This window comes from Amblyraja radiata, chromosome 8, assembly GCF_010909765.2.
Source record: "Amblyraja radiata isolate CabotCenter1 chromosome 8, sAmbRad1.1.pri, whole genome shotgun sequence".
NCBI classification, from domain to species: Eukaryota; Metazoa; Chordata; class Chondrichthyes; order Rajiformes; family Rajidae; genus Amblyraja; species Amblyraja radiata.
In genome coordinates, this window is record NC_045963.1 from 40,666,342 (window position 1) to 40,679,795 (window position 13,454).

General features: G+C 46.2%; 1 protein-coding gene across 5 annotated transcripts in view; it reads right to left on the reverse strand.

The window, feature by feature from the left end:
• The window catches only part of znf292 (zinc finger protein 292), a 128,203-nt gene that overhangs the window by 79,400 nt on the left and 35,349 nt on the right, over window positions 1-13,454 (reverse strand). For 3 of the 5 annotated variants that reach the window (XM_033025650.1, XM_033025649.1, XM_033025648.1), the window contains exon 2: window positions 7,320-7,474. In XM_033025650.1, coding sequence (XP_032881541.1) covers window positions 7,320-7,474 — 155 coding nt within the window. Of the gene's footprint in view, window positions 1-7,319; window positions 7,475-13,454 lie in introns of those variants that run through there. The other 2 variants (XM_033025652.1, XM_033025651.1) reach the window with 2 other exon arrangements.

Below are 13,454 nucleotides of genomic sequence, written 5' to 3' on the forward strand. Positions count from 1 at the left end.
AGAGAGAGAGAGAGAGAGAGAGAGAGAGAGAGAGAGAGAGAGAGAGAGAGAGAGAGAGAGAGAGAGAGAGAGAGAGAGAGAGACAGACAGACAGACAGACAGACAGACAGACAGACAGACAGACAGACAGACAGACAGACAGAGACAGACAGACAGAGAGAGAGAGATTTCGAAGCAACTTTTTAAAGGTTTTTGTCGAACGAAGAGGGACAGGCAGTGGGAATTCAAAGTTTGACAATGTCGGACTTTGAGAAACTTTCCTTTGTTAAAGGATTTCTCCATTTAGTGAGGAATTCCTGCGTTCTTCTGGAGTGCCGTGGGAAGGGCTGTGAAAAGCCTCCCAAGAACTGCTCTTAGCAGTGAAGTTCAGCGTGAGCATTTCCTTGCTCGACTGGAGAGAACTGCTTCTGTTGCTTTTTCGGACTTTTTCGGACTGTGACTGACTCTGAGATTGCACGAGGCCAAGTCCAAACACAAAAACAATATGGAACAGTTTGAGGGAGGTAGGCAAGTGTTGTCGCCTCGAACATTGATAATGGCGGCTCCCCGAAAAACTGCTGCGTCACCACCTCTTCACCTGGCTATCTCGGCTCTCCTACGTTCTCTGGCGTGCTGCTGACCTTTGCAGACAATCCCAGCTGATCTTCATTGCTCCTGTAGCAATGAAAGGGATTTGCCTCCTATCTCTTTCGGTCTTGCCGAGAGAAAGGAGGCCCCATCAGCTCCAGGTTCCAAGGCCGCAGAAGGTCGAAACAGTGCAGAAATCCTTCCATACCGCACGAATGCCAAACCGGCCCGGTCAGCACTGGCGTGGGAGTAAGGGGGGGGGTTGTTCTGGATGCAGGTGTAAAAGTCCAGAATTATTTTCTCCCCCTCCCCCTTTTCGTGCGCTAGTTTCTTGGCAGGTTGCCAGCCACAATTGTGGGAGCTCGGCAGTTAGTTGATAAGGCTGCTCGCAGTCCCAAAACAAGCATAAATGTTTTAAATAAATCTCTGCAGCGTCGCAGCAATATCCAAGATGTTTAATAGTACCGCTGTGCCTCCTCCAAATTCCAGGCCTAGGTGCAACCCAACCAGGACATCTTCAGCCCTGCCTACTCCCTAGATCCCGTCAACAGTGCTTCGGTCACTGACAGCAGAGCCAGTCCTCCCCTCGTGGATCCTAGGTGGAGTGGCAGTGCTCCTTGCCCTCAAGGGACGCTCTACTGGTCCCTCTTACCTCAACAGGAACGACGCTGCTCTCGGTCTTGGTAACCTTCTCTAGGTCGTCCAAGAAGGACCCAAGCTGTTCCCCTTCCCCCCTTCACCTCCCCCTCCTTCTGAGGATGTGGTTCAGTGAGCTGGTGGACCCGTGTAGGTTTGGCCACTGGAGGGAGGCCAGTCTGGGCCAATGTTGGGCTCCTTCAGTGGCCTGGATGAACTCGCGGATTTCCTCCACTGGAATGAGTGGAGTGATGTCGGGGGGGAGCAAGAACATCCATTGACTCATTGTCCTCGGAGTCCCCTTCCTCCCGCTCACAGCAGATGGAGACACCATCCCCATCCCCGGACACACCCTTAGTGCTCGATACTCCCGCTTCACCCTGTGCGGCATTGCCTCTGCCCCACCAGCTGGTCTCTCCTCCACCTCAGTCCCAACCCTGGGGCCAGCGGCAGAGGGGCCTTCCCCAGATGTACCCAGGGAGTCAAGACCCCTCGAAAGTGGGGGCGACTATCCCTCCCCCAGTTGGGCCCAGAGTGGACTCTGGTGCACCAGACTCACGGAGTCCCTCTGGAGCCAGATCCTGAGGGAGAGAAGGGCTGGTTTCCCCAACCCCCTTCCCACCCACAGTCTCTACCTCCAGAGGCGTGCTCTGCGTCTCATCGTGGGTGGGTTGCTCCTGGGCTTCCTCGGGTGCCTGATGCAGGACTCCCTCCCCAACAGGAATCTCCCCCTGCTCCATATCACCCGAGTGGTCCCCAACGCCACCCTCCCCAGAACATGGGACCGGGGCCCGAACCAGAGGGCGGGAATCTTCCTCCACCACAGTACTCCCCTCCCCCCTGGAGGGTTCCCGTTCGTCCCCCTTCCGCTCTTCCCTAGAGATATTCCTCCTTCTCTTTTTCGATGGAGAGGAGCTCACAGACTGGGGTCGCCTGAGCAACCTTCCTTTGTGGCACCACCTCCTCCCGCCCCCGGCTGGATTATGGGGCTCGCGGACTCTTTAACGGGCGGTGATGGGATGGGTGGATCATTCTTCTCCCTGGGGGTTTTGTTCCCCAGGTGCTTCATCTTCTTTGCCACCTTGCCCCCCCCCCCTTCTTTACCCACGTACATGACACCTGCGGGCTTGGCCGCCACGGCAGCCGAGCAGTCCTCCAGGTTGATCTGGGGGGGGGGGGGGGGGGGGCAAGTAGCATCTTACCCCATGTTCAAAGGGCAGGTTCTTCATGGGGAACCAGGCTCCAAGAGGAGTAGCCGAAGCAGCTGCATGAGCATAGCTCCTGGAAGGCTCCGGCTCCCCAGAACCACTGACCCGGCATGGTCTCAGGCACTACAATTGAACAAACTTAAAAACATAACTGACAGTCAAAATACAGGTACTGACAGTCAAAAATGGCACAAAGCCAGTGTCCAAACACAAATATGGAACAGTTCGAGAGAGGCAGCGAGTGATGTTGCCTCGGACGTTGATAATGGCGGCTCCCCCACAAAACTGCTGCGTCTCCACCTCTTCGCCCAGCTAGACCGGCACCCCTGCGATCCCAGGCAAGCCGCAGACCTTCACAGACAATCCCAGCTGTTCCTCTGCTTCTCCAGCAATGAAAGGGACTTGCCAGCAGTCTTTGATGTTGGAAAACCTTCTCCCTCCGAGAGAAAGGAGGCTTTATCAGCTCCAAGCTCCAAGGCCACAGGAAGATGTCGAGACGGTGCAGGTTTGGAATTCCTCCCACACCACACGAAAGGCAGACCTGCCCGGTCAGCACCAGCGAGGCAGTAAGGGGGGGGAGGGGGGGGGGGGCTGTTCTGGACGTAGGTGTCAAAGTCCAGAAAGATTTTCTCCCCCCTTTTGGTGCGCTAGTTTCATGGCAGGTTGCCAGCCACAGTTGTGGGAGCTCGGCAGTTAGTTGATAAGACTTCTCGCAGTCCCAAAACAAGCAGAAACATTTAAAATAAATCTCTGCAGCATCGCAGCGATACTCCAAGATGTTTAAAGGAGTAGCCGAAGCAGCTGCATGAGCATAGCTCCTGGAAGGCCCCGGCTCCCCCGCTGTGCCTCCTCTGAAGTCCAAAAAAGATGTTTAAATTCACTCACTTTTGTGTCTGGACGGGAGCTCCGCAACACCACACCTCCTCGCGTAACCAGCTTTTTTTTTTGTATCAAAAATAATTTATTTAATTTCAACACGATACATAAACCAAGAAAACAAAACCGTGGTGACATACCCACCACCATGTTACAAAATCATCAAACAACTATGTTACAAATATTCTAATGGCTACTATACAACCCCGGTAAAGGGGCAAGCATCCCATCTCACCAGCATGACCAAGCAACATGGCAGAACAGTCGCATACAGGTAGAAGGAAGTGGCCTTCAGAGTCCTCAACCTCAGTGGCAGAACCACAAAATCTCGAGACTTCAGGTGAAGAGAGGGCAAGGCAGCTTCCTCCTAGTATTCCCATTCAACTTATGAATTAGTATTGCTTTATTGTTAAAGCAATACTGAAGATAGCAAAAGCACCAACAAATAAACCATTATCTGCCAATAACAGTCCTAATATAAGGTAGACAAGTGCTGGAGAAACTCAGCGGGTGCAGCAGCATCTATGGAGCGAAGGAAATAGGCAAGGTTTCGGGCCGAAACCCTTCTTCAGACAGTCCTAATATAATTAGTCCTAACAGTCCTAATATAATTCACCACAGCACAGTCTTTCAGAGATAAAGACACCCTTCTGAGAATTGGAAAACTAGAATTTTTTTAAATCACAATAAGTATACTATTATACAACGGTTAGGTAATCAGAGCAAGTGTAGCACCAGAGGAGCAACTTGTGCATAGGGCTAGAGAATGTGCTCTAACTCTTAAATCAAAACGTCTTGCCTGCATTAACTGAGAAGCACATTTCAATTGGAGAATTTTGTGTTGATGTGGGAAAGTGAAATCTAGAACATGTGATCATAGTCATTAAAAAAGAGGATGTATTAGATGTCTTGGTGGACTGATGTGGATAAATATTTGGGGCCTAATGTGTTCTATCCCAGCCTGCAAAGGAAGGCAAGTGAAGAGCTTGCTAGGATTCTGACAAAGAATTTTAAATAGCGAGGATACCGTTCGGCTACAGGATATAATGAAAAGTTATAATGAATTGGGCAAAGCAATGGCAGGTGTGATGCACTAGGGCAAATAAAGGTAATACGAATGCCATGAATGTTAGGGACCCTTGGACTACTAAGGAACAGAAGAGTCTTGATGTGCATGTCCAAGGATTACTAAGATAGTAACTCAGTTATAAGTTTAGTTTACGTTTAGTTTAGAACATTCAAGACAAAGGAGTTACAGAATTACACTCACATTTTGAAAAAAAACATAATGATTAATTTATTATATATTTGTTTGTCATTGTTGTTGTGTCTCATGTGCCTGCAAAGCTGCAGCAATACTTTCCCTGTTCTTATTCATATCTGCCACATATGACAAATAAACTCTCTTGATACTTCTACTTCCGCAATCAATATAGTTTAGTTCAGTTTAGAGATACAGTGCAGAAATAGGCCCTTCGGCCCACCGAGTCCACACTGACCCGCGATCACCGTACATTATCACTATCCTACACTCATTAGGGACAATTTACTATTTTACCAAGCCAATTAGCTTACAAACCTGGAGCGTTGGAGGAAACCGGAGAACCTAGAGAAAACCCACGTAGGTCACGGGGAGAACGTACAAACTCTATAAAGACAGCACCCGTAGTCAGGATCGAACCTGGGTCTCTGGCGCTGTAAGGCACGAATTATATTGCTGCGCCACGCATGGTGAGGTGGTGTATGGGATATTTGCCTTCAGTAGCTGGGGCATAACAGCAAAGAGATTATGATACAACTTGTCAAACGCTGGTTAGGTCACAGCAGGAGCACATTAGTACTTGGATTACATTTATTATCTATCAATGTGTAGAACCTATATTATAATTTACAGAACCTGAGAATATGATAACCAATCCATCCACCATCTCCAAGCCATATCCTTCAAAACCTTTGGACTCAATTCATCAATTTTCACTTCTATTTAACTTCTCCCATGCTAGTTTTCTTATTACAAATGTTAGTTTCTTTTAAGCTCCTTGTATACACTGGACTTGTTGTTCTTGACTACTTCCAGACGGTTTCTGTGTCTTCCATATAAATGGAATAAATATGTAATTTTTATGCCATTTCTTTATTCCTTAATTTAATTTCTCGTGTTAGTTTCTAGGAAATGCACATTAACTTTTGCTAATCTTTTCCTATGTTTACATATAGTTACAAATTTTCTTAAAGTCAGTTTCTATGTTTCTTACTAGCTTACTCATCCTTCCTTTTAAATATCTTGGTCTTCAATTATGAAATGTTCCCAGCTTTGTGCTTTTCTCTGCCAACATTACAAGCATTGGGCGTCACGGTGGCGCAGCGGTAGAGTTGCCAGAGACCCGGGTTTGATCCTGACTATGGGTGCTATCTGTGCAGAGTTTGTACGTTCTTTTCGTGACCTGTGTGGGTTTTCTCGGGATCTTCGGATTCCTCCCACACTACAAAGACGTACAGGTTTGTAGGCTAATTGGCTTGGTTAAATTGTCCCTAGTGTGTGTTGGATGGTGTAAATGTGCATCAAAGGGGCTGTTTCCACGCTGTATATCTAAACTAAATTACATGCCTTGCTATTCATCTAATATCAAAACTACATTTAACTTCTCTTGGTAGCATTGGTTACTCAAGTTAGAGAAAAGGGAGAGCACAGGAACATGACTTACAGCAAATATCAAAGGTGGAAAAGGAGAAATACACCAGATTGACGTGTGTTTGAGATGTTTGCCCTCAGAAGGCATGAACAGCTCCCTTTAAAAAAAATAATTGATCTTTCATTTACTTTTCTGAATGTCACAGACAAAATAAAACACATTTCTTGCGAGTGGCCCTGGGGTTTACATGGGAAACCTGTCCACCCTGTGGCACCTCCTGCAAAGCTCTGTGCTCCTGCAATGGCTCAACCATTTTCAACAATTATTTTCATTTATTCTTTTTCCAGGATATCAATGTCACTGGCAAAGCCACCATTTGTTGTCCATCTCTAATTGCCTTTGAGGTGGCGGCGGTCAGCGGCCGCCTTGTACTGTTGCAGTTCTTCATGTGAAGACTGTGATGCTATTGGGTAGAAATGTCCACAATTTACAGTCAGAACCTTTTACCACAGGGTGGAAATGTCCAAGGCTCGAGAACATAGCTTTAAGGGACAAAGTTTAAAAGGAGATGTGGGGCAGGTTTTGTTTACACAGAACGATGGGTGCCTGGAAAATGCTTCCAGGGATGGTCATGAAGGCAGATACGATAGTGGCATTTCAGAGGCTTTTGGATAGCCACAAGAGTTTGCAGGAAATGCAAGGTTCACAAGCAGGGAGAGGCATTTAGTTTAACTTTGCATCATATTCTGCATGGATATTGTGGGCTGAAGGGCCTGTTCTTGTGCTGTACTATTTTATGTTCTCTGTAAACATTGATGATGAGGGACCAGAGATACATTTCCAAAACAAAATGTTGTGCCACCAATGTGGCAGGATTATTACTTGACACTTATCATGCCATGACAGAATGCTGTCTAGATCTCACTGTAAGCAGGCATAAAGCAGGCATCTGCACTATCAAACAATGGTATTCAGATGCTCCACTGTTCGGATATTTTCTGTTAGATGAATAGTTTTAGTGGATAGAATTTCTATTCAGCAATTGAACAATTTCAGGAGAGGGAAAAACCTGAAAATCAGAAATTTGAAAAGTCTGGCAACAAGTTGTTTTTTTTTAACAAACTGAAGAATGGTGGAATATGCAATAGATAAAATTTATTAAAGTCAACTATCAACATTTAATTACTGGAAAATATTTTTACATAATCATTCCAACTGCACAGTTCACAAATTTAATTAGCACTCCAAGATCCAACTGTTTTCAGTAGAAGAATTCTGCACTATACACTTTAAATTGCAAGACTTTCTACTTAACTCTTACCCAAACATCAAATAACTAAGTTCTACATCAAGATAAGCAGAAATTCTACTCCCATTTTTTGCTGTTGGTAATACTTACAATGCTAGTCGGTCAAGCACAAAGCATACATTCTCACACTCTGCAGTGAGGAAAGGCCGTGCCTTTGAGTAGTTCTGTATGGCCACAGTATACACTTCCAACAGAGGTAAAGGATCTTCAGAGATTTTCCACTTCCCAGCATACTGTACAAGTGTCTGAAATAAAATGTTAAAAGTCAATGCTTGCAAACAAAGATGATGTGTAAAGTTTACTCATAACACCAAGTGTTACGTTTCTGACAAAACAAGCAATTTTCCAGTTAAAGTATCGGGTCTTCAATGTCAAGTTTACAGAAAAAACTAGAGATGTCAATTTTGACATAATACCTGACAACATTTTTCAAAAATTAAATCCACATCCAATAAGTACTAAGTTTTAATACTTCTCAATTCTGTAGCAAACAGTTCAAAAATGTCTTGTGTTACTAGAGCACCTTTTCCTAAAATATCCGAAAGTGCCTCACAGTTGTAACCAGGCCAGGCACTAAACCAAGAGAGACAGCCTCTCAAAAATATACTTTAAAAATTTACAGCAACTGACAATTTTTTACCTTTTGTAACGTGGTAAAGGCAATGTAGGAAAAAAGACCGGTTAATTTTCAGAATTAGTCATGGAATCGTCCAAGATGGAAACAGGTCCTCCAACCCAACTCTCCATGTCGACAAAAATGCCCCATTTGAGCTAGTCTGCCCGCGTTTGTCCCATTTCCCTCTACTGTCCTCTTATTCTGGCGTTTATGACCGAGACTACTGAAGGCACAGTGCCTAAGCTTTTCTTATCCATGGAAGAACAGCATCTCATTTTGCAATAATGAACACTGAATTTTCCAATTTCAGCTAAACCATCGCCCTCCTAAAAGTGTCTCCACTCCTTCTCCCCCCCTCTCCCCTCTCTAAAGGACTTACCGTACACTGTGCCAGCCGTCTTTTACCTTCCTGTTCATTGTGGGTGTGAATTTCAGACAGCGCTCCCCCGCTTTCCCTGGCCCCCGCCTTTGCGGTGTGTGTGTGTGTGTGTGTGTGTGTGTGTGTGTGTGTGTGTGTGTGTGTGTGTGTGTGTGTGTGTGTGTGTGTGTGTTTGTGTATGTGTGTCTGTGTCTGTGTCTGTGTCTGTGTGTGGGTCTGTGTCTGTGTGTGTCTGTGTGTGTCTGTGTCTGTGTGTGTGGCCGATCCAGCTCGCGGTTTCATCAGCCTAGGAGGAGCCATCTTGGGGAGCGGCTGCTAACCAGCAGCCGTCCGTTTACTTCGCTTTAAAAAAAAAAGTTTTTAGTAAGTCCTGTGTTTCGTCCGTTGGAGAAATTGACTTTTTAATGTGGGGGGTAGGGGGCAATTTTACTTCTAGGTCGCTACCTGGTCGGTGAGGCAGCTTTTTCTCCGGGCTGCCCGTCGACCCGTCCTCGTGGCCTACCAGCGGGCTTGGAGCGCCGTTTCCTGGCGGGGACCGCCCAGCACCTCGGCCTCGGTGGCGGCGCATCGCTGGGGCGCTGTCGCGGAGCGGGCGATGCCTTGCCTGGGTCGCCGCGCTGGATCGACGCGCTGGTGCTCCGGTGAGCTGTGACCGCCGTGTTCGACACCTCCGGGCTGCGGGTCTGCGGAGCGGGTGGCGCCGATTTCAACATCGGGAGCCTGGGAGCTCCAGGCCGGCGCGGCCTTGTCGGCTTCGGAAGCCGCGGTCTCCAGCTAGGAAGCGGCCGTTCCAGGTGGCCCAGCCGCTGAGAGGACTCTCCCGACGCCGGGGCAAGATCACCCGGTGAGAACGGCCAGGAACATCGGGCCTCCGTAGAGGCAATTGCAGTGGCCTCAATAGGCCTGACTTTGTGTGAACTTGGGGTTGGGGACTGGACATTGTGCCTTCCCCCACAGTGGTATCCACTGTGGGGGGGATGATTTTTTTTGTCTGCAAGTAATCCTGTTAGTCTTTGTCCAAGATGGCTGTCGGAAGGGAGAGTGGACGCTGGCGCGCTTTAGCTGCCGCTGCTCTCTTTTCACATTGTGTTTTTGATTTTTTGTTTTTGGACTGAATTCTGTTTTTAATTTGTGTTTCTGTGATGTCTTTATTATTTATTTTATTCTGATTATATGTTTTTTATTCCTGTTAATCTCTGTAAGGTGTCCTTGAGATTTCTGAAAGGTGCCCAAAAATAAAATTTATTATTATTATTATTATTATCGCTGACAGTCAATCCAGCTTGAAGTTTTTCAGGCGAGTGCCCTCGAGTTTGAAGGTCCAAGACAGTCGCTGAAAAGTCGCGTTAGTGGGACAGGCTCTTTTCTTTCCCCACTTATCACATCCTGCCTTTATAAACGTCTCTTCCCTTCTCTCCCTGGCCCGATTCATCTGACCATCAATCTTTCCTTACTCATCACTTGTCAGCTCTTGCTCCACCCCTTCCCCTCACCTTTCTCTGCCAGCTATCTATCCTCTACTCTGGTCTTAACAACCCAAAATATAATCTGAAGAAGAGTACCGACCTTAAATGTCACATCCATATTCTCCAGAAATGCTACTTGACCCAGAGTTACTCCAGGACTTTGTGTCTCTTTTCATCTGTCCATTTCTCTCCACAGATGCTGCCTGACCTACAGAGTTTCTCCAATTTTTGCACCGCACCAGCAACCTTCTGGCCCTCTATGCCCAAATATAACACTCAAGACTTACACTGTTTCATCATTAGTTTCTTTTAGCAGCTTGAGATACATTTTTAGCAGGCCAAGCAATTTATTCATACTTTAAGACTGCAGCCCTCATAAGATATCTTCACTATATGCATTATATTCAGTGCTTCACATTCTGCCTCCTTCATGTCATTTTTACATCATCGTCCTCTTTCATGCAGACAATTTCAAAGTATTTATTCAGAACATCACACATCTTCCGCCTCCATACAAAGGCTGCTGTTTAGGTTTCTGAAAGAACACTCTTTTCTTTAATCATTTTTCCCTTTTCACTTTTCTTATTTATAGAAATGTTACTATTTTCCTTGACTCTACTTGCCAATATTTTTTGTGAACCATCTTTACCTTCCTAATTTCCTTTTTAACTTCACACCTGCATTTTCTGCACTCTTCCAGGCATTTGGCATTGAGCTCTCTGCATTTGACATTTACTGTTTTAGCCATACAGCACAGGAACAAGCCCTTTGTCCCACGTCTGTTCATCTACATCCTATTTGCTTGCATAAGGACTGTTATTATGCCTTGCCTATTTAAGTGTTTGTCTAAATGCCTTTCTAACGTAATAATTGCATCTGCAGCAGATTGTTTCAGATATAACTCAATCACTGTTTAAACAACTTACTCCTCCGATCTTCTTTAAAACTCCCACCTCTAACTTTAAAACCATACACTTTAAAAAAAAATCAGCCATGATCTTGTTGAATGATGATGCAAGCTCAAAGGATAAAATTACCACTTTCTGCTGCTATTTTTTAATACACTTATCAAAACTATTCTCACTTGCAAACAAAGTAAACAGCAGCAAGGCAATGGTTTGAGTAACATTTTGAAGCAGATAATGCTTAGTGTGGGGGAAGGCCATTGAATCCATTCATTCAGACAAGCTCTCTGTAAAACAATCCTGTTACTTCTACTCGCTGGCTTCTTCCCTTTACATTTGCAAACTACTTGTCCTTGAGCCATTATAATTATAATTATTTTTAAATGTTACAATTGACCATTTTCATCATGCATAAAGGCAGCGAATTCCAGAAGTAATTTAATGCTAGTTGATATCAGGAAGGAGCTATTTTAGCCTGGTTCCAGCATTCCATTAATTAAATCTGAACTTAATGGAATATTCACGAGTCACTTTTGATTTATTTTTGCGCAGATGGATTGCTATTGATACCAACTAGAATGCAACTTTCAATTAATCCATAGATCAACTGAAGTTGTGCTGAAAATGAAATTCCATTTCATCCCATCCTTTCTGAAAAACAAACTTATTCTGTTTTGATTTTGTCCCCTGTTATTATCGCACATTCTAGGCAAAGGATTAAAAATGGGATCACATTGCAAAAAATAATTGAGTGACTAATATTACAAGTATTAAAAATAAACACATTTAAAAACCAAAACAGTGCAACTTTCTCTTTCCAGTTATATATATATTTAAATTAGCTTTTGTTCCTTATTTCAAACTAAACAGTTTCCATTTATAACCCAACCTATTTTACCACTGTAATTTCTAAATAACTCGAAAAATGTCCCAGATTTTATGCCTAACTGCGAAGGATCAATTATATCTATCTATCTATCTATATATTAAAACTGTGTGTGGGTGTATGTCAGATGGCCTTTGATTCCTTGCTCCGCCAAAACAACACCGAAAAACTCAGATATTCTTTCCATTTCGCTAGCGATTTCACTTTTACATTCACTCATCCACTCCTCAAAACATTTGGACATTTTTATGTACATTATAAAATCACCCCCACTCCGCCCTCTCCCCCCCCCCCCCCCCCGTACTCGGGGTCAGAAGCGCCGAGGATGCGAGCCCATGGAGCTCCGAAATATCGACAAAGGTCTGCAGATGCCCACCCGACCGCGGCCTTGCTCGGGGTCCACGCCCGTCCACATCCTCGCTCGGGTTCGGCGCCTGGTGGGGAGGCTGCTGCCGCGGGCCAAGCCCGGCTCGACACCCGCCGCCTCGCTCGGGGTCCTCAGGTCGATCCCCGCCCGTGGCCTCCCTCGGTTCCATGTCCGCCGCCCAGTGCCTAGTGGGGAGGCTGCTGCCTAGGCTGGAGCAGAGCCTGGGCTGGAGCAGAGCCTGGAGCTCGAGTGAGGGCCATACCCGGGGTTTGGGATGGGGCAGTGACCGGGACCAATAAGAAGCCGCCCCACGCCCGCCAGCAGTCTCTCTGGCTCTGCCCTCTCTCTGTCTCTGCCCTCTCTGTCTCTCCCATCTCTCTCTCTGCCCTCTCTGCCCTCACACTCCCCCCTCTCTCTCTCTCTCTCCACTCTCTCTCCCCCTCCCTCCCCCCCTCCCCCCCTCCTCTCTCCCTTCCTCCCCCTCTCTCTCTCTTCCCCCCTCTCTCTCCCCTCGCTCTCTCCCTCCCCCCTCTCTCTCTCTCTCCACTCTCTCTCCCTCCCTCCCTCGCTCTTTCTCTCCCCCGCTCTCCCCCTTCCTCTCCCCTACCCCCCTGCCCTTCCCTAAACCCCCTCCCCTCCCTTCCCCCCTCCCATCCCTCCACCTCTCCCCCTCCCCCCATCTCCCCCTTCCCTTCCCCCCCTCTCCCCCTCTCTCTCCTCCCATCTCTCAACTGCCTGTCAGCCCGCAGGCGCATTGAGGACGTACGCAGCGTCTCGACGGCCGTACAGTGTCTCGACGGCGTATGCAGCGTCTTGACGGCGTATATCTAGCACGTGGCGCCCCCCCTTGCAACTGCGCATTGCGGTAACAGACCCAACGGGTCTGCACTTGGTCTAGTTTACTTTTAAAACTGTGTGTGTGTGTGTGTGTGTCATTTTGCCTTTGAAACCCATCTCCTCGAAAAACAGACGCCGAAACAGGGAAATTTTTACATATTTCAGTAGAGATTTCCCTTGTGATTTTAGAAATCTGCTCCTCCTTATTTCCCCGACTTTTTTTATCAAAATTATTGACCAATCTGGCCTTTTTTTTAAATCTGACCGCTGACGTTACAATAACAGTGATTTTTTTACATCTTCTGGTAGAAGATTTCCAATCCAATCCTCTATAAATTTGGTCAATAATTTCCCGAGATATTTCCTAAAATTTATCATCAAACTGACATTTAAAAAAAATATAACGGCTACCCAGCTGCTGACCTCACAATGCCTTTGCTCCTGGCCCACTTGCCTCCTGGCCGCGCCTGGGCCCGCCACCCCCCCCTCCCCCGCCTGCCTGCTGGCCCCGCCTCACCCACTGTGGGTTAAAGCATTGTTTATTTCTTTTTTCATTGCATTGAATTTTATTGTTTCTAATTTAACTCCACTAATTATTGTTGATTCCATTGAATTTAATTTAATTATTTCTCATTTAACATCACTAATTCTTAACATTAACGTTTAATTTCAAAGAGTTTAAAAAAAAAAAATTTGCTGTCTTCATTGACAGCTTAGATCGGACCCGTTGTGTGTGTGTGTGTGTGTGTGTGTGTGTGTGTGTGTGTGT